Below are 21,691 nucleotides of genomic sequence, written 5' to 3'. Positions count from 1 at the left end.
ATTAGAATGGCGGTAATATCCACTTCATCACCGTCGGATCATATATGCGAACTCGATGGTGATGGAGACAATTTTAGTGTTATCACTGCCCACTTTCATAAATGCCAATGAAAACCGGTAGTGATGGAGAGTTTTGAACCAACAGTAATGTTGATTGGGGGATAAAAAATCGTAAAACAATGCTGGTCAAGGAGAGAAGGCATAGACGGGCCTCATTGAGATGGCCCACGGGCTTAATTAGTGTCCTTTCTTTTTTATCTCGGAGGGCCAAGGCGCCCACCAGCTGGGTGAGTGGGCTCCTCTATTGTTCATGTTTCTTGACAACTCGGTGTCCATCGGACGTTGTCTCAATTGTTGTTTCTTGTCTTCATTTCTCTATATATCGTGAGCCGAGAAGCCTATTGCCAGATATTGTACAGAGTAGATAGAGCATTTTGACCCCCAAGGGAGTTTTCTTGGTCAAGTCAGCTTACCATGCTTGAAGATGGGGAAAACAGCAAAGGGAGCATCAGAGAGGGGAGAGCTCGGCCCCTTCAGTTGATATTGGGAGCAGCAATATTTGGAAGAAGATATATGGAAGCTGTCAGCCACTCCTAAGATCAAGCATTTCCTTTGGCGGGTTGTCGACCCCTCAAGTTGAGAGTCCTAAGTGCGTCCGTACTTGCGTCAGGATCACACACAAGTACGCATAAAATCACAAGAATTATACACAGATATATAATAAAAGGTTCCGAGCTTTATTGATATCTAAAAATAGGGTCTTACAATAGTGGCCCAAAGGGGCATAGGCTTACATATCTAGCAGAATACTACGGCCGTGAAACGGCATTATTCCTAGTGGTCTCAAGAGCGGGATTATTATACAGCGAAGCGGTGTCCTATTCCACAGGCGACTTGATCGCGGTCGAAACCCTAGCCTCGATGTCATACTCCTACAAATGTATTTCCTTGTGTGACTCCTAATCCTCGTGGTACGTTCTCCTCGTCGAAGTCAGTCTTCTTCCGTGCCGAAGTCTGTGGGTCAACAACGGGTGAGTACATACGTACTCAGCAAGCCCTAACCATATGGTGGAAATAGAAGTGTAGTGGTGTTTATAATTAAAGTTTAGATCCTAGCGAAGCATTACCATTCCCACTAGTCCCAGGTTAGCATCAATTCCATTATCAGTTTCATTACGTATAAAAGTAAATTTAATCATAGTATCCCATCCTAGCATGTGCCCATTCCAAGGATATGGCTATTCGAATAGGTTTACTAAACTCTGCAGAGGTGTACAAATTTCCCCACACGATAGGTGCAACCTCATCCATGATCAGTGGATGAAATAAACCTAACGAGACCCTGTACCCGAATGTACGTGGCCTTAGATATCCATATAACTCTACTACGGCTTCTCACGGGTTGGAAACACACAAATTCCAGGAAGATACCTAATCTTCCCAACATGATGATAACTAATCATCACAACAAATAACATGGCTCGAACACGGCCAAAACAAAAATCATGGGCTCGAACGCGGCCAAAATCTCAAAAGCTTAACGTGGAAGATCACATAGCATCCACGTCAATTGGACCACAGAAGAAAACCTATCCCCCGTGTCTGCTCCTGATATTCCGCTGCCTACACTGGCTTCCTAGTAGAAATTATACTTCTATCTAACGGGGTGTGAGGTCAAGCCTACCCATATAGACATGTGGCTGTATGTAATATATCACTAGGCGAGAGAGACTACGAACCGGTCCTTATGTGACTGAGGTGAGTATCTCCCACATAAATCCTCTCTAGGCATCCCTACCATAGTAAACTACCTCCATAGTTTACCACCACTCGCCCCCTGTCGGGGTTTAGTTTCAGGTTTACCAATTTTAAGTTCAATATTATCCCTAAGTTCATTCATATTGTGGAGCTCATAATTTAATAAGATAACCATTTATCTTTATTCAACAATAATCATATCACAATAACCGAGCTCATATTCTAGGCTAATAACCTTAGTCATGGTTTAAACATTTCAGTGATTAAAGAAAGATGGTAGAGAGAGGAGCTTGGACTTGCCTTTGTCGTTGTCACCTTCCGGCACGTCAATGAAATCTGGGTCCTCGTCCTTCTAACGATCACCGTCGTCTGTCGGCCGTATCGATCGAAATAAGACTACGACTAACCATAAAAGAAAAGGCAAAAGTAAACAGAGAACAGTATGGTGGTACTAGGTGCAAATGATAGAGCTAGATTTTAGATAAATTTTAGAGGTGGTTTCATGTAAAAAGGAGTTAGGGTTTAAAAGTTATATATTTTAGAAGTTTATTCTGTAGCTATTTTTCTAGGTCAAAATTTATATGCATTTTCTGGTTCATGAAAATATGGGCAAACTACATGATTAAATTCCCTAATGCATCTAGTTTATTTACAAATTTTCTAGGAATTTTCTAAGCTAGGAAAATGTGTTTTCAGCACTCTGTGTATACTAGCCGGGTGTACCCAGCGTTTTCTAATGCGTACCCTACGCTGTGTGTGGTGTGTGTGTGTGTGTGTGTGTGTGTGGATGACAGGTGGGCCATCTTGCCGCGTCAGCGAAGACGGCAGCAGCGACGTCATGACCATGGGCCCACACGTCGGTGAAAGAGGGAGAGAGAGGGAGGGACGGACGGGGTGCCGACGGTAACGACAACACCGTCATGCGCCTAGCTCACATGGCAGAGACAGGGAAGCGGAGAGAGGGAGACGACGATGGACGGGGGTGACCATAGTGACGCCGGAACAGGGGAAGGGAGGCCCAGCTCGCCGGAGTTGATCACGCCGGCAGCGTCGGCCCTTGGTGGCGGCGGGTGATGGGTGTACGGTGCTCGTGGGGTCGCGCAGCTGCCGATGGCGGGGTTGCCGTCGGCAATGGGTGCCCGCTGCGGCGGTGGCGGCTCGCCGGAGGGAATGTGGCGGTGCTGCGTAGCGAACCCGGCCATACGAGCCTCTACCGTCACAGCCGTTAACGTGTACGTGAGTGCGGGTGAGTGGTAAGTGTGGTGGAGGTGGTGTGGTGCCCTGGGTGGCCTCGCCGGTGATGGTCGATGGCCATGGCGGCTCGGCGGAGCAGGGCGCATGGTGGCAAGCGCAACACACAGAGAGAAACGACTAGCTAGCTAGCAAAGGAGATAGAGAAGGGGCTCTTGAACTCACCGGTCACTCCAATCAGCCAAGGACGCAACAGGGAAGGAGAAGAGGGGAGGCGACACCTATGGCGCCGGCGAACTCCCGATTTGGGGGAAAATGGAAGAAGATGGAAAGGAGGAGGGGAAAGGGGAAACAGAGGGGGAGATGGTGTGTTCCCGCCCTCGGCGGAGCTGATGGTGGAGAGGGCGAGGCGAGAGTGTCGCCGGCCGGGCCTATTTATAGGCCGGCTAGGTCAGTTCCCGGTGGCAAGATATTTTCTCGCGGCCGCTCTTATCCACCACGCGCGCTCGTGGTTGACCTTGTCAGGTCGATTCGCCACAGCTGGTGCTTGCTCAAGCGCACGGCGAGGTGCCTTGGCGGCTACTCTGATGGCTCGGCGCGGGGGCGACCATGGCGTCGACATTGATGAGTTCACAGTGAGGGAGGAGAGGGGAGAAGAGGAGAAAAGAGGGGCACCGTGGGGTCCCGTGGTCTCATCGTGTCACCGTTTACCTTCGCTGGCACCAAGGTGGAGCGGGGCGGGGCGTTGACGCGCAGCTGTGTTGCGTACGGCTGCCGGCCGCGAGGTAGACGACGAAGCTGATGGGCGGGGCCCGGGCGTCGGTGAGAGAGAGGGGGAGAAGGGAAGGGCACGGGCGAGGCTGGGCCGAGCGCTGGGCTGCGGCTGCTGCTGCGCTGGTTGGGCCGGCCCACGCGGGGAGGAGGGAGAGAGGAGGGAGAGAGGGAGATGGGCTGCTGCTGCTGCGGGCCGAGTGAGAGAGAGGGAGAGAAATTGAGCCCAAGTGGCTTTTCTATAATTATATATGCATGTGTTTAAATGATTTTGAGTTCAAATTTGTATGCATGAGTATGCAAAAGTGTACCACTATAAGTTCAACAAGCAAGCAATCAAGCACTCAATTCTACTCATATTATTTTGGTTCTATGTTGACCTATTTATATTATTTCCTAAGTTAGTTAATTATGTGTTGGGTCCTAAGCAAAGTTTTAAAAAGTTCAAATTTTGAGTGACTTTTAAACTAGGTCAAATTTTTGGGTGTTACACGGGTGGCGCATAATAGCCTCGGTTTCAAACTGAACATAAGTAGACGCTGTTGCTTTGGATACACGGTGCCCGATTTGCTACCGATATGATGAAGACGGGGGGCACTGCTTCTTGAAGTGCAAACCGATGCGGCACGCTGGAGAGAGCTTCATCTAGAGAAGGAATGGGCGGACTTGCTGGAATCAGAGTCCTCGGAAGTCTTTTGCGCGTGATGTGCTAAACCTGAGACGTGATGTATGTCTTAGGGTGGCTGTGTTGCTGTGGAGGTGGTGGGAAGTGTGAAACAAAGTGAATGCAGGAGAGCTTATGGCTACATGTCAACAAACGGCGCAAGCTGTTCTATCTATGGTAGCCAATATTGAGGAGATGGGTGCTTGACATGAATCACCGGTTGTCATTCAGCAGCCGAAGTGGTGCCCTCCTGCTAGGGGGTGCCTCAAGATTAATTTCGACGGTGCATTCTTGCAGGGAACAAATGCTAGGGCATGGGGCTTCGTTGTACGCGACCATGAAGGGCACCTGGTCCTTGCTGGTGCCGGCAGACTTGAGACGATCCGCAACGCTCTCTTGGCGGAAGCATTTGCGTGCAAGCATGCGCTAGAAGCTGCAGCATACTTTGGCATATCTCAGATTGTAGGGGAGACAGGTTCAGTCCAACTGAAAGAAGCCCTAACGTCTTCCTCCAGGGACCTAGCGATAGGTGGGGGACTCTTCAGAGATCTTCAGGATAGTTTGTTTGATCATTTCAGTTGTGATTCTATCTATAATATTTCGAGAGTTTGTAACTTTGTTGCTCATGGTCTTGATAGGAGAGGTGTGGGTTGGGACCCGGGTCAGTCCGAGGTGTGGACGGACCCCCTCCCTGGATATGTAAGCCCCTAGAGCCAAGTTAAGTATCAAAAAAAGTTAGACGTCATTTTTCAAAGGATAAACAAGCTGTAGAATTGCGACAGCGCCCACGTCCTATATATCCTATCCATTCCGTTGTTTGCAGTTTCAGAGCACACCGAAACAGAGCGTGGGTTTGTGTTGATCAAAAGGCTAAGTATGTCAACACTTTATATCGTAATTTGTACAACTTATAACTTGCCTATGACAAAATAGACTAAGGGCATGTTTATTTCAGTTTTTTATGGCTTCTAATGCCATTGTGGTTGGGTAACCTGAAGGAGTGTTTTACTCGCTCTATTCGTAAAGTTGTTTTAAGTTATCTTTTTTTTTTCACTCTTCAAAAAAGTTCTTATTTTATATTTGATCATTTTTTTAAAAGAATATAAATTTTTATGACACCAAATAAATATATTATGAAAATATAATTTTGGTTTATTAAATGATGCTAATTCGGTGTCATAAATCTTGATAGTTTTTTCTATAAATTGTTAGTGATAATTTCTGCTTCTGTAAACAGTAGTGAAACTCCTGCACAGCTGGAACGCACGGGCAGATTCTAGTGTAGTGATTGCACACAGTTTCTGCTGGATTACAGCGGTGCAAAGCAGACAACAAGCTGATACAACACGGAATGAAACCTCTTTTATGCATGTGACCCACGCCCACCTCAAAGGATTTGCTGATTCGGATGTGGCTTTACAGCTGAACAATTAGAAATCCTTTTCGCAATCCATCAATGCTCATCTTTTACAGACACAGAAGCAGAAGAAAACAATTTTAGAAGAAAGGGGAAACAGCGAAATTAAAGGATGATTGGATCAATGGATGTTTGAGTTGAACTACGGTAGGTAGTGTAACAAATTAACCTGTGCCCTCAATTCGTTTCCCGTTTATACCAACGTACGGATGATTGGGATGGATTTTAGTGGCATGCCTCAGCGCAGCCTCAGATTCCTCCACCTCCTCATCGGTAGCGGCTGCAGAATCCAAATAAACCAAAAACCACTGGAGCGAAGCAAGGTTCCCTAGGCCTAAGTCAAGACCACTACCATAGCTGCTGGCGATTTCTCTCGCCCCTCGCGCAGACATCTGTAACTTGAAGACTCTCAGCCTCGGCATAGCTCCATGCTGCAACACTACAGGCCTGCTGTACCTCCCTTACGGAGATGGACAGCTCATCTCAGGCATGCAAATGAACCAGAACCAACGACGAACCCCACAAGGATTCCGAAATCCTCACGGTACACAAACAGACTTAGAGAGCGGAGAGCAGGCAACTTGCCGAGGATGTCGAGGTCGGCCTGCTGTACCTCCCTTACGGAGATGGACAGCTCCGAGAGACCCGGCACAAGTGACGGATTCAACCATGCCGGTAGCCTTGAGAACCAGCAGCACTCTCGTGTATCCAGATTACAGAGACTTCGAGGGGCGACCCAGCCATCCAATCCACCAATGTTCGTTTGACCACCCTGGACCCAGATAGTAAGTTCTTGGATCTTTTGCAGCTTGTGTAGGCACTCGACCAGCTTGTGGTTCCATTCATCCAATGAAATATGGAGTACCCTAAGTTCTGTTAGCTGACCCAACTCCTCTATAATGTCCATGTTGGATTCATCGAGGCTTAAACGTGATAGCTTTTCAAGGCTTGTCAGGCTCCCAATACCATTCGGCACTCTCGTTGATAGGTCGATGTTCAGGCACATCAATTGTTTGAGCTGAACAACATTTGATGGCAAGCAAGAAATTTCATTTTCCCAAATGTCCAGTATCTGTAGAAATTGCAAGTTCCCTATTTCTTCAGGTAGCTCCACAATGCTTGTGTTACCTAGTCCTAGGTACCTCAAGTGAAATAGATTCCCAAGGAACTTATTAAGGTTGTAACCTTGTGAATGATCACAACCTCGTAAATCCATCACACGTAAAACTTGGAAACTCTGGAGGACTGGTATTATACCAGAGGCTGACGGCACGACAACAACTGACCTTACTTGTTGCAAGCTCCTATGTGTCAGAGTCAGAGAATCGTCATCTTTGCCGTTTTGAATGGATAGCCTCCGGAACTTACTTGATGGAGGCATTTGGTCCTTACCATTTAATACAGTAACCAAGTTTGCTTCACTTGACAAGGAGCAGATAAGATCAAGCACCATGTCATGTACACGACATCCATATACAGTGTAACCTAGGCTATATATGGGTTGGATCATACTCCTGTTTATGAGCTCATTGAAATAACTCTCTCCGCGTCCAAATAGGCTCTTTCCTTGTTTCTCAGACTGGATAAAGCCTTCGGCTATCCACATCCATATCAAATGATCTTTTTCTATTATATAATCTTCAGGAAACATACTGAAGTATAATAAGCATGTCTTCAGATGAGATGGCATATTATAATAGCTAAATGACAAAATCTTTCTCATATTCTCCACATCAAGATTGTTCTCGAGACCGGTACCAATGGAACGGTACACCTTATACCAATCCATCTTATTCCTTGCTTTACAAGCTAGCAGACTAGCCATCGTAATAATAGCCAAGGGTACACCGGCACATTTGTTTAGTATTCTATCAGATACTTCGGCCAGCTCCTCTACAGGGCATTTTTCTGTGTCATCAACATTGTCAATACCAAATACTCGTTTGTACAGTAGTTTCCTCGAGTTATTCTCAGAAAGGGCTTTCACCTTGTAAGCACCACCAACATTTTCAGCAACATCAGCATTACGTGTAGTTGTAATAACTATATATCCAACATCATTATCAGGCAAAGCATATTTGATCACTTTCCAGACTGATATATCCCATATGTCATCCATATATAACTATGAGATACCTATACATGCATTAAATTATCAGTAAAAACTAACCTAGGACGGAAATATAATTACAATCAATTGGATTAAGCTACAAATAGCTTAAACTGAGATAGTTAGGTCCAATTGGATAAACATGTATGTAAACAAAATTTTTCCATAAATATATATCTTTGCCAAATAAAAAAAATCCACTTAGGAAAAGAAAATTGTTGTCGCTGCTATTTCATTTCCACTCAATAACGATGTGAAAAAGCTTAAATGGTTGTATATTATTTTTATTTTACCAGGACAAGCAGGGAAATGTTCTCACTTATCATGTGCATACGGAAGGTCCAAAAACGGCGACCAGAGGGAGGGTGAATGGGAGCCGCGAAACTTTTGGCCGTTGTCCTAAAATCACCGCCAAACACGTGAAGCAACCACCGTGATGTCCACGACCTAAACGGGTGGGTGGGTACTCCCTAGGAGCACAGCAGGACATCACAAAGCCAACGCAAAAGATAGAACACGAATCCAAGTTCAAACGCGCAAACCGCAGATGAAATAGCGAGCTCGGAGATTATAGATCGGAATCCCAAACAAAACAACAAGCAAACGAACTACAGATTAACTGCAAGAAAATCAAACAAAGCTAGACAACCGATCACTATGTAGGAAGTAATGACTGTTTCACTGTTGCCTGAAAGAGACATCTCAAAAACTTTGATTTCCTGGAGACCAACAGGTCGAGCAAGCCCTTGACACTGGACAGAGCTGCCGGAGGCTGTCGATATGCGACAGAGAAGCAGCTAGCGGAGGATACTGCTCACCGCCAAAAGCCAAGCGAGCACGGATTGCACAAGCACAGCTACAGGATAAGAGTCCAGGGTCTGCACTGGAGATCATCACCGCGTCACAAACTGAACCCGCCTGCACAGATCGGCTCCGGTCTCCTGACCGGTGTTGCCGCGCTGGTGCACACCAAGCAGCTCGGTGCTCGAATCAGCAGGGGCTACAGCGGGGGCAGCAGGCCTGCTGCAGAGCGGTGGACGAGCGCTCACCTGGGCCGCTCGGTGCCTTGAGCGCTCAGCGCTGTGCGGTAGGAGGCGCACGGGACCGGTGTCTGCTCGGCTCAAGACCGGTGGTTTCCATGGCGGACGGAGCCAGCCTGGTGCGCGGAAGCGCCCGGGGCTCTTGGGCCCAAGGACGAGCGCCGCGACGAGCAGCAGATGGAAAACCAGCAGCCGGACTCCTCTGCCTGGGCGTCGAACTATGGACCTGAGTCCGACTCCCAGCGCTCGAACGCAGAGGCAAAAACACGAACACAGAGGAGAAAAGCCGACGGCGGGCCTGCTCACCGTGCGGACGGGCGCCGCTCAGGAGAGCACGCACAGCGCTTGAGTGCCAGCGTTGGTAGTACTGCCGCTGAGATCGACTGGAACCGCTGCTCCCCAAGAAAGCACGCGCGGACGAACAGAAAAGCCGGCGGCTACAAGAATCGACGAAATCCGATCGAAATCAAAACGAATCACTCCCAAACTTGCACAGATCAAATTCACCTTGCCACGAACTAATCCCCAAGAAATCATCGCGGACAAAAATATATGAATCCCGGAGGACAACTGGAGGATTCGGGCCTCCATTCTCACTCCAAAATCACAGGTTTGTGGATCACGTTGACAATCACTCGTCACAGCATGAACGAAATGGCACGTATCATCCTTGTATTCGCACATACGTACTTTTATGAAACGGAAGGTGTAAAATAAAACTTCATATGTACAAATGGATGGCTGGAATGCTTCCATACCTTTTCGTCTTAAGGAATTCTCTGACTACGTCGATGAGCCGCTTCTCATCCAATGTTTCTTCATTGATCCTGCTAAGATCATACAGCAATCCCTTGAATAACTTCTTCAAGTCAGGGGTTTGGGACACCGAAACAAAAGCACAACAATCAAATAGTGCTCTAATCTTCTCAAACACTGCTTTGGCAAGAGTCGTCTTTCCGAGGCCCCCAAATCCTATAATGGAAACTATTTTGCCTTGCTGAAAGGGCACTCCATTCCCATCCATCAGTACCTTGATTAGCTCATCCCTTGTGTCATCAATTCCGACAAGCTCCTTCGCCTCTGTGTAGTGAGCAAATAAACGAGGGTCCACCAAAGTATGTGTGGTTGGCTTATCAACAAACATATCAATATCATATCTACGATGCCTCTCGTGCACCTCTAGGACACGCTTCTTGATGTCACTTATCTCAGTACCAATCTCATGGCGAATCCTAACCTTTCTAAACAAACCGACACTTCTATCAATGAACTTCCTGACGCCATGTAGCTTGGCTGACTCATCACCCTTCCCACGCACCATGAATGTGTCGATATTGTCCTCTATGTCATAAGAGAGCTCCCTCAAATTCCTGGCCCACATCTTGTCCTGGACATCAAGCCGGTCTGGTGGCGTGCTGGAGACCTTCTCAAGGGCACCCTTCATGCTCTCAAGTTCAGCTTGGAGGAACATGATCTCCCCCTTCACCCACTTCTGCAGATTGTACTCACCAACGAGCAGCTCGCCGAGCTTGGTGATGACGCTTGGCAGTGCCCCCGTCACAATCTCCATGGATCTGTCCTGGTCCAGGACAAGCTAGCGTGAGTGACGTGAGTCTGCGGCTCACCTGCAGTAAAGTAAACGGTGGCATGGGGAGTCACTGGATTGCGAACAAGAGAAAAGTGCAACAGCTTGTGAATGACACGGCGAGCCCAAGCACCTGCTGAAGACTAACTAGTTCAATCGATGAGGGTGCGATGTGAAGTTGATCTGGTGAAAAAAAAGGAGATGGATCAAGATCAATTTTAGGGACCCACTGCTCACCAGACGGTTGCGAGTGGAGCCGCTGGTAAACGCTGGATCAAGCTGTGCTCGTGGCCCGATTGATCTCACTTGATTTTGATTTTTGAAGCTGCCCTGCTGTAGCCACCCAGGAAGCCAGACACAGCTCACTTCTCGGTTCTCTCTGCTTCCTTAGCTTCGAACTTGAAGAGGACGACCAAAAGTCCGACGGGATGAATGGCATGCCAATAATACATGAGAGAGAGATATACACAGCAGCCAACCACTAGGCATGTCATGTGCACCTCACAATGGCGATACCCACGTGCTGTTTGTGTCTGCAAGTCAAGGTCTTCAAGGTGCCCAGCGCCACTCCATCTATCTTCTGCTTTGGCGTGTTAGTTCCCACCTAAATTTTTTTTTTTTCGCTCCGTTACATCGAATGTTTAGACACGTACATGGAACATTAAATATAGATAAAAAAACTAATTGCACAGTTTGTCTGGAAACCGCGAGACGAATCTTTTAAGCCTAATTAGTCTATGATTAGCCATAATTGCTACAGTAACCTACATGTGCTAATAACAGATTAATTAGGCTTAATAAATTCGTCGTGTGGTTTCTAGACGAGTTATGTAATTAGTTTTTTTAATAGTATTCGAACACCTCTTCCGACATCCCATGGAACATCCAATACGACGCCAAAAACTTCACCCACGAACTAAACAGACCTTTATTAACGAATCTTCCTACTTGGGCCTTGTTTAGTTTACATCAAAATTCCAAGTTTTTTCACTCTCTCTCCATCACATCAATTTTTGGACGCTTGCATGGAGTATTAAATATAGATAAAAAAAATAACTAATTACACAGTTTAGTTGGAAATCACGAGATGAATCTTTTGAGCTTAGTTGGTCCACGATTGGACAATATTTACCAAATAAGACGAAAGTGCTACTATTCATCGGGTTGAAAAAATCTTCAATCTAAACAAGGCCTTGATCATGCACGCCATGCAAGCTGCAGTGCATCTTCCTACTAGTAAGACACCTGGGACCTAGCCGTAGCTCGGATGGTGCGCTCTCCAGGTGTGGCAGCCACTGAGTTCGTGTGATTTCTCACTGAGGTCTTTACTCGAAATAAATTTGCAAGTCTTTGACGTACGCATAGAGCCACAATGGTATTGCGGTGCGCCCGTCACTTGCGTAGCCCGTGGGACTTCATCTATATCTAGAAGGACGCGTGTTGTGTGTATAGTTTATAGGTCTAGCGTGCACTCTAGGGGTGCGTGTGTGTGCGTGTGAAGGTGTGTGAATGCGTTTGAGCGTACGTTCAGCTACTACAGTTGTACACCTGAGTAGTGCAGGCTTAAAAAAAGACACCTTTGTATGGAACGCCTCCCGGTTTTGGAATCCAGCGGTCGACAGAATTGCTAAATCGCACACTGCCACTTGAACATGATGAGTGCTGGGAGCTAATTGATTTGAAGTTTCCGGGATCTGTCTTGGAGGAGATAAAGATACAAAGGAGACTAATAGGCAATAACAGAGGAGAGGCATAAAACGGACTAAGGGAGTTGTTAATTAGGAATAAGATTAACGCAAGCTTAGTATTACTAGTAGGAATTCATCTTCTGACCAGCCGTCCTTGTCGTTCCTTTTGTCTCGGTTCATCCGCATTCACCAACCATGCCGGCCAATCCTATGGTAGTACTTCTTGTTTACGACAAATATGATTTTCTTCTTGATAGTACTATACTAATATAAATAAAAGGCACCCTCTCCCACCTTTTTCTACGGATGGAGTAGACCAACTCCGCAGTTACCTTAAGAATTCTGCTGCGCCAAGCAACCTCTCCGGATGTGATGAGCTGAATAATTAATTAACTGGCCTCAGTGAGTGATGCCACTGGCACCAGAAAGAAAGCTGGTATTATTGTACTGTCATAGATTTTTTGTGCATAGCCATTCCTAACTCGTTCGTGCTTTTGGATTATTGGAGCAAATGACCAATGACCTCATCCACAGTACATGGCACCCCAATGTGAGCGGACAGGGTGCCCCATCGTTCGATTTGGGCACCCAGTTCTGTAGTCCAGATTTTAGTGTACCATGGGCACAGAACAGAGCACATAGAAACAGAGCATGCTTCGTAGCTGCGACAGACTCTGCCGTCTCACCAGCTCACAACACGACCAATGCCACAAGCTAAGCTGGAAAATCAACGCAAATTTTACCTTTTTCGTCAAAAAGGGTAGACTACTGTGAACAAACTGTGCAATAAATGCAATGTAGTAGGAACTAGGGAAATTATCACAACTCGCAAATGAGATGGCACCAATATTTCGGTGCTAGAATCTGAAATCTGAAAGAAAAAAAAATCCAAGACGAGTTGCAATCACAAAGCTGAATATTTTTGGTGCCCCGTGCCCATAGAGTAAGCAATATATTGTTTTGAATCAAGCAATATAGCTGCTGATTTTATTAAAAATGAAAAATCTAGACTGGACAATACAATAACAGAGGAACAATGAGTCCCAAAAGGATCAGGCAACCAAAACAAAAAATGTACAGGTAGAATCTGAGCACTATTATGAGGTGTGTTTTGTGCATGGTTGCTGCTAACTTGTACTTCTTCGTGAGCAGACATCACTAGTGAGAAATGTACAGATGTAATCTCTCTGTGTAGAGCTTACCTACTACTCCACAGAAGCATGTTGCCGGAACAACCATCTTTTTGGTTTTTTACAGACGTCCAAATGACTTGTCGCAACACATGACTTCCAATTGTTCGTAACCAAGTCGCTGGTTGCCTGCCGCTTGCAGGAACGTCAGGCCGTGCGTTATTGCACTACCATTCGGCAAAGGCAAGATCTCCTGGACTCCCACTGTCCCTGCAACACACGACTAATGTCAGCAGACGATCCAGAATTTGAGCTTGTTATGATGACGTCCAAGTTAGCAGAATGAGTGCACAAAACACCCCTCATAACAGTGCTCAGATTCAGTTTAGCGGTTGCAACTTAGCTCACGAGTTGGATGTTGCAGGGAGGTGAATCTGAATGTGAGACGAAAACAGAAGTTTTTTTTTTGGTTTAGGGAAACAAAGAGTATAATTCACAGCACTAACAAGTGCTTGAGAAGAAGTAATTAGCAGGCTATGAAGACCTCCAAGTTAGCAGCATGCGTGCACAAAACATACACCTTAACTGAGCTTAATCAAACAGGATAGACTACTGAACATCCATGTGACCATACAAAATGTGGAATCAATTCAATGTACTAAAAACTATGCAAATGAATTTGCCTTTTGAGAGCCTCAAGTATCCAAACCAATTGCACTCAACAGGAACGTTAATACACCCTGGCAAAGTTTGCGCATCTTGTTCTCGTGGACAGTTACTGCAAATTGCCACCAACAAGTTCCGGTCGCAACAAACGAATTTTTTTTAATTTTAACCTTTTTTTAAATATAATTTTAAATCTATCATTGTCGGATTTTTTTTAAACTAACACCTTTGGTCGGGTCTATTGTCCTGGCGCGGCCAAATGCCTGTGCCGCGTCATGCATGGTGACGCGGCAGCAGGTTGACGTGACGATGACCGAGGACGCTGACTGGTGACGATCATGACGCGTCACTGACGTGCCATGGCTAACGACGCGGCAATCCCAGGTCTGTGCATCTCAGCCGGCAGCACTGTGAGTGCATATGCGATGTCTGCCTCGTTCTCCCATGCATGTCCTAACATCCATCGATCAGCTGCATGCTGTCATTTCTGCTGCTTGTGTTTCCGTGGACGGGATTACACTATTCCGTCTCCGTAGGCCATGCTCTCTAGGTCCACATTCCAAGGCCACTGCACACTGTTGATCTCTTCCGTCTCCGTAGCCGCCCCAGCCTAGCGGGCCGTCCAGCAGGATTCTCATTTCACACACACAACCTGCTCCGCTCTGCTGCCTCCCTGTGCCGCTCTGCCTCGCCTTGGAATGTGGACCCTAGCTCGAGCTCCTCTATCTATTCTGCAGACGCAATTTAAGCGATATACTGTGCAATATGTGTAAATCATAAACTAATTAGGTTTAAAAAATTCGCCAAGTAAATTAATCATAATTTGTATAATTAATTTCATAATTAATCTATATTTAATACTTATATATATATGTGTCCAAATATTTAATAGGACAACGACTAATGTTTAAAAATAGGAACAAACACCCCCTATCCCATGGGCTGTGACGAACATCGCAGCACAAAACAGCTACAAGTAGCACAGTCCAGCAGGCTGCTTCACTTGCGTGTGCGCATGTCCAGTCTCTTCTCTTTTCAGTTCACTTCCTTTCCCCATGACCAACATCAGATACAGTATGCATATGTCCCGTCTCTCAGCCGCTCTCTGTCTAGAAATAAGTGTCCGCTTTGGGTTAGTTAAAATTTTAAGTTTATTACATATTTAATAATTAGTCTAATAATACTTATTATTTACCATAAATATTAATGATTTTTATATATTAGTCAATGTTTAGATCTGAATTTGCATTCATCAAAACTTGCTCTAATATTTTTTTATTCCAAAACTTGCTCTAATTTTAAATCATATATAGTCACCGCTCACTAACAAAGCTTTGACTACATCATACTGCTGTGCACGGCTAGTACAGCTAGCAACTAGCCATAGGTATACTCTATTTCGTGAAACGAGTCACACCGATTCCAAGACGTTGGAAACCGGCTGAAACACGCAATCTTCATTGATCTCCCGACTCTGTGTGACTGACTGACGGCACGATGGTGCTCTAATGAAACACGCAATTTTTTTATTCCCGTCCTCGGAAACACAGCAGCAGACACGGCAGCATGTAGCTGATTGATGGACGTGCGCTCAGACCGCACGATGGTGCTCTAATGAAACACGCAATTTTTTTATTCCCGTCCTCGGAAACACAGCAGCTGAAACGGCAGCATGCGGCTGATTGATGGACGTGCGCTCAGACCACACGATGGTGCTCTAAGAGCAACAGCAATGTATACGGGTGAGCCAGTCCATAGGACTGGGTCCCATAGCAGGTGGCCATAGCTATTTCATAAGGCACAATGTATCCGGCTCTCATCTGTCCATAGGAGTCTGGCCCACGATGAAATAAAAATCTCCGTCCTCAGCCTCCAGTTTCCTTCGCGCGAGTTGCTGGAGAGCTCCGTCCGTCGCCGCCGCCGCCTTCATCACCTCCATCCCCGATCTCACTCCTTCTACCAAATCCGACCATGCCCTTCCGTATCTACCTCCTCAAGTACTGCATCAACTAGGATCTGCAACTTCCCTGCCCTAATGAAGCCTACACAGTCAGATCGGGTGGCTTTGCACGACGACCTCGCGGGCGCCCGGCGACCTGGAGCGCGCCCCCTCGCGGACGGCCGGCAACCTGGGGCACCGGCACCTCGCGGACGGCCCGCGCGTCCACCTCGCAGACGGGCGGCGTAGCCAGCTCACGGACGGGCGGCGCGGCCAGATCGTGGACGAGCGGCACGACCACCTCCCATGGCGCGTGGATGGGCGGAAATCTTGGGCGCGTCCACCTCGTGGAAGGCCACCTCATAGACGGCCAGCGCGGCAACAAGCCTCCGCCTCATCAGGTATCTCTACCACCAATCTCTGCTATATTTAGTTTATGTTTGCATGGACTTACAGTTGGTACGATTGCTATATTTAGTTTATGTTTGCTACGATTACAAAGCATCTGGAGGGGAACACATAATCCTTAATTAATTGGATAAGCCGTAATCTAGCTGAGGCAATACTGTAAAATTACATTGCATAAAAAACTGTAAAATTTCACTCCCTAAGACTCTACTCTTGGTGTGCTTGATGCTGCTGTGTACTGAATTTTTGCCATATGTGCTCTATTAAATCTTCCTTGAGACGCATGTGACTTGATCGATCGCGAATTTCCATGTCTTTGTCAAGTACATCTGTGAATCCATAAATTGGTCCATGTGCAAGCCCGGTTAAATTTGGGGATGATTGTGCTTGCTCATATGTGTTATCATCTGGTGTGTCATAGATGCCTCTCTCATCCTCTATTATCATGTTGTGCAAAATAATACATGCATACATAATATTGGCTAGCTCTTCCCGTTCCCAGAGTCTAGCTGGGTGACGTATGATAGCCCAACGCTTTTGCAACACCCCAAAGGCTCGTTCCACAGCTTTTCTTTCTCCTTCTTGAAAGCTTGCAAACATTTTATGCTTTGCACTAAGTGGCCTGAGGATTGTCTTGACAAATGTGGCCCATTCTGGATAGATACCGTCAGCTAGATAGTAACCCATGTTGTATTGTGACCCATTAACAGTGAACTGAACCTCTGGTGCTTTGCCTTGTAGTTGTTCTGTGAATAACGGTGACTGGTCAAGCACATTAATATCATTGTTCGAACCAGCAGCTCCAAAAAATGCATGCCAAATCCATAGGTCATAAGACGCAACAGCCTCTAGCATTATGGTAGGTACCTTATAATCACCTCGAGTGAATTGCCCTTTCCAAGCAACCGGGCAATTCTGCCACTCCCAATGCATACAATCAAGACTACCCAACATCCCAGGGAAACCACGCTGTTCTGCTACTTGCAGTAAGCGTTGGATGTCTTCACTAGTAGGCTTGCGTAGATACTGCGCACCGAATAAGCTTCTAACACCAGTAACAAAATGAATCAAACACTCCATTGCTGTACTCTCAGCAACCCCGAATGTTTCATCCATAAGATCTGCTGGTGAACCATAAGCCATCATTCTAATGGCAGCAGTACATTTCTGTAATGGTGATAGACCCACTTTGCTAAATGCATCTCGACGTAGACAAAAATATGGAGACCAAACACCTAGAGCTTGGACTATGCGTAGAAATAAATGCTTCCTCATGCGAAATCTTCTACGAAACTGATCATCATTATACAAGGGATTATCTGAAAAATATTTAGCAACTAGTCTGTTGTGATCACCTTCATGATCTCTGTTGATGTACCTCCTTGTATAACCCCCACGTCGAATAGAGGACCTAGCTGATTCTGCTTCAATCTCAGCTTCAATCTCCTGCTCAAGCTCAGACTCAATCTGTGCTTCAAGGTCAGACTCAGTAGAATCACTTGAGTCAGTTGACATTATTTGTACTGGCTGTGGACTGGTGTGTAGTGAATGAGGGAGTGCAGTGAGTGTGAATGAGGGAGTGGCTGTGGACTAGTGTCTAGTGAATGAGGGAGTGCAGTGAGTGTGAATGAGGGAGTGGCTGTGGACTGGTGTCTAGTGAATGAGGGAGTGCAGTATTTATAGCTGATATCCACTTGTATGCAACAACCATCTGCTGGTTTTGTTTGTCTTTTTCTCAACAGCTATATTCATGTTTGTTTTGTTCTCAACAGCTATATTCATGTTTGTCTTTTCTTAACAGCTACATTTACCCACAACAGCAAGTTTTTTTGTCAACATCCATCTGCTGGTTTCATTAATAATGGAGTACAACCATCAATAGCTTACAAATACACTGCCAATACTAATATTAGGGGTACAGCCATGCAACCTAATACATAAACTAATTAACTTAAAGCTTACATACATAGGAGTACAGATACACTGACCAAACTTGAAAGCAACTACACTAAATATTAGGGATACATGCATCTCGTGCTGCTTTTCTACTCCTCAGCCAAGTCTTTTGCAATCTGATCCAGTATGCTCTCATGCCTGTTTTTTTCTTTTTCACTAAAGTTTGAGGTATCTATTTCCAGCAGTTTCAAATAGGTGTTATACTTTTTAGCCCTTGCTGATTTTGCTTTCATTGACATTGCTTCATGATACATAACCATATTTTGACTTGGTTGGCTGCTCAAAGGAGATGGCGCAGCAGATTTTCCTATCCCTTTCAGCCTTGCCTTCGCTTTCTTCTGCCCCTCGGGACGTACCTCTCTACTCATGGTTTCCCCCTCTGTGTCTTGGTTGGACGAAGAAGTGTATGCTCCTGAGTTAGATAGCTTGGTCCTTTTTGGTGTGCTCTCCTCTTGGATGATTCTGCGCCATTTGGGCATCTCCTTGGCCACATCCCATAGGTACTCATATATAAAAGACCTACCCTTGTTGCCATTCTTGAAAAACTCATGGGCTGCTTTCTTCACCATGTCATCAGATTGCCCACTGCTGCGTGCATTCATAGCTTTAGCATAGGCTCCACTGAACTTTGTGATATCCCTCTTGACATCACCCCAATGTGTCTTCAATTGTTTGATTGACCTCTTGTGGCTATTATTTGGCGCGTTGTCGTTGAACTCAGCGGCTACAGCTTTCCAATAGTACTCAAATTTCCTGTCATTGCCGATTACGGGATCAGTGGAGTGTTTGGTCCATGCACTGAATAGCCTATCATTTTCTTCTTCACTCCAATTGATGCGTTGACGCCTCTTTGGTTCTTCTTCGCTGCTATCACCTAACTCTTCAATGTTGACTGATTGCTTCTCTTGTTGTGCAGAGCATCGAGAACTTGACTCGGATCCATGAGAAGAAGTGTTGGCTGCAGCTCCACCAAGATGGGCGAATTGCAGCACTGATGGTGGCCTATTGCCTACAGTTGCATCCAAAGGACCAACACTTTCATGGAGATGACATCCTTGAAAGCCTGGTGGAGGTGCTTGAAGCCAACTCCCTTGTTGTTGAACACCTTGAAATATGGGAGCAGATTGGCCATATGGTGGGTGGATTCCCGGAGGACCAAAAGGATTGAAGTTTTGTAGAAAGTTGGATGTTCCAAAGGGAAACTGAGATTGGGGTGTAGGAGGTGAGAACTGACCACTACCCTCTGATGAGTACTGGGATGGAGAGTCTTGATTCAGGAGGTTTGAAAAAAATCTGGGGGGAGGTTCCATTGGAAGGTTGTGTTCTAGAGTGGATCTCAGGTGCTGAGAATTGAGCAACAAGCTTCAAGTTTTAGTTCGTAGAGGCAGCAAGCAGGCAAGTGAAGATGAGGCCAACGCCCTTCAGTTTTGTAGAGGAGTAAGCAGGCACGTGAAGAGGAGGCCAACGGCTAGCTTCCTGAGCCAACGGCTCCTTGTATGTTTAATGTGCTGTGTCAGATGAACAGTTAAAATAACATTTTTTATTCTCTAGTGGGCTGGCCATAGCGCAATGGGTAACTTTTGTTATTTCTTTGCTATGGACTGCTGCTACAATGTATCAGCTACCTGATACCTATTTTTTTATTCTCTATGGACTACTTTTTCTGAACATTGTGGTTGCTCTAATGAAACACGTAATTTTTTTATTCCCGTCCTCAGAAACACAAGCAACAGAAACAGCAGCATGCAGTCCTCTCTCGATGGACTTGGTCAGGACATGCAAGGAAGAACGAGGCAGACATCGCATACAGACTCCGTGCTGCCGGCTGAGATGCACAGACCTGGGACTGCCGCGTCGTTAGCTATGGCGCGTCAGTGATCGATGGCGCGGCAGCCCCTGCCATGTTATTGGTCAGCGTTCTCGGTCGTCGCTACGTCAGTCTACTGCCGCACCACCATGCATGGCGCGGCCTGTGCCGCGTCAGGGTAATAGGCGCGACCAAAAGTGTTAGTTTTATAAAAAAATCCGATAGCGTTAGATTTAAAATTATAATTAAAAAAAAGGTTAAAATTTAAAAAATATTCCAACAAACAAGGTTAGTGAGGTCACCGCTTGTAGGTTTGTGAGGCCCAACTCTACGATTGAAACAGGGGATTCTTTGTTATGTTAGAGAAACAGGGGGAAACAAGGCAACACAGAAGAGTTGCAGCCAGCGATTTTTTCACCTGTTCCTGTAGCATACCTCATTGAGCTTGGCGAATTATGATGGGTTGCGGTTGCATGTTGAGATCTGTGCAACTAGATATCTTTTCTGAGGGACATCATTCATAAATCTGAAATTGAGGCAGAAAACGAACGGTAACACCCTAAAATTTGTCTCTTTTGAAAATAGAGTTAAAATAATTTATTTGTAAATTTTTGTGCACATAAAAATATAGGAAAATAAAAAATTTCATTAATTTAAAATTTATCATAAGGTAGAAACGTGTTTGTTGCATTCATGCCGGTCGCACCTTGTGTTTCTATGTGCAAAATATGAGTTTTTATACGTTTAGGAGACGAATATCTATCTCTAGGAATTTTCCAGCTTTTATCTAGAATTTAATTCCTACCTTCTTCACCTTAATATTTATGTTTCAAGTTTCCAACAATATTTTTATGAGCTCCAAATACTTTATTTGGGTTCATTATATTCCAAAGTGTCTCCGGGAATTTTCCCCGAATTTTTAGAGCTTTCGGAGTATTTTTCGCGGCTTAAATAATAATTCTAGACTTTTCTAGAATTATTTTATCCACAAAATTAATTAATTCCGAAAATAATAAATCTCTCATTTTTTCCAAATGCTCAAAGCCCATGTGCAATAATCCTAATAAATCCTAAGGGCCTATGCATTTATTTACTAATGGGCTTTAATGATTATTTAGACCCATTAGTTAACGTGGAGGGTACAACATCAATTAATACCATATTGTTAGTTGATGTAGATGTGGGGAGTTTTTCTTCCAATAAATATGTACCAACCCCTTGGGCAAAGCACACCAAAACTAGCGTAAGGGGGCCTCTAGTTTGAGAAATCCCTGTTGTAGTAAATTTGATTTTTCTCCTCCTTCTCTCGCCATCGCCATCGCCGCCACGTTGCCCGTTGCCGCCCCCATCGAGCTGTACGTCATCGTTCCTCTACTGATCGCTGGAGCTCTTTGTCCACGAAGGCACGCCGCTGCCGGCCTTCTTCCGTTGCAGTGCACCCTGCCTCGCTGGTATGCCTTGCGTCCCATGCAACTATTCTCCATATGCCGGTCAGCATGTCCTCCGATCCGTTCGTGCATCTCCATACATATCAGGCCAATAGACATGCATGCCCAGTCGA

General features: G+C 45.7%; 1 protein-coding gene and 1 pseudogene across 1 annotated transcript; both read right to left on the bottom strand.

The window, feature by feature from the left end:
• Positions 1-5,719: 5,719 nt before the first annotated feature.
• LOC136484325 (disease resistance protein RGA5-like) lies at positions 5,720-11,020 on the bottom strand (annotated as a pseudogene).
• Positions 11,021-16,477: 5,457 nt separating this feature from the next.
• On the bottom strand, positions 16,478-17,882 carry LOC136483962 (protein ALP1-like). Its single transcript, XM_066481131.1, has one exon. It carries the CDS (start codon positions 17,880-17,882, stop codon positions 16,575-16,577), a length of 1,308 nt encoding a protein of 435 aa, XP_066337228.1. The 3' UTR covers positions 16,478-16,574.
• Positions 17,883-21,691: the final 3,809 nt, after the last annotated feature.

Source organism: Miscanthus floridulus, chromosome 9, assembly GCF_019320115.1.
Source record: "Miscanthus floridulus cultivar M001 chromosome 9, ASM1932011v1, whole genome shotgun sequence".
In the NCBI taxonomy this organism is placed as follows: domain Eukaryota; kingdom Viridiplantae; phylum Streptophyta; class Magnoliopsida; order Poales; family Poaceae; genus Miscanthus; species Miscanthus floridulus.
Note: the sequence above shows the minus strand (reverse complement) of the source record. Positions and strands in the feature narration are given on the sequence as shown.

What these genes read in the sequence shown, in the direction of transcription:
- LOC136483962 (XM_066481131.1), bottom strand. Translation starts at nt 17,882, where the DNA reads ATGTCAACTGACTCAAGTGATTCTACTGAGTCTGACCTTGAAGCACAG.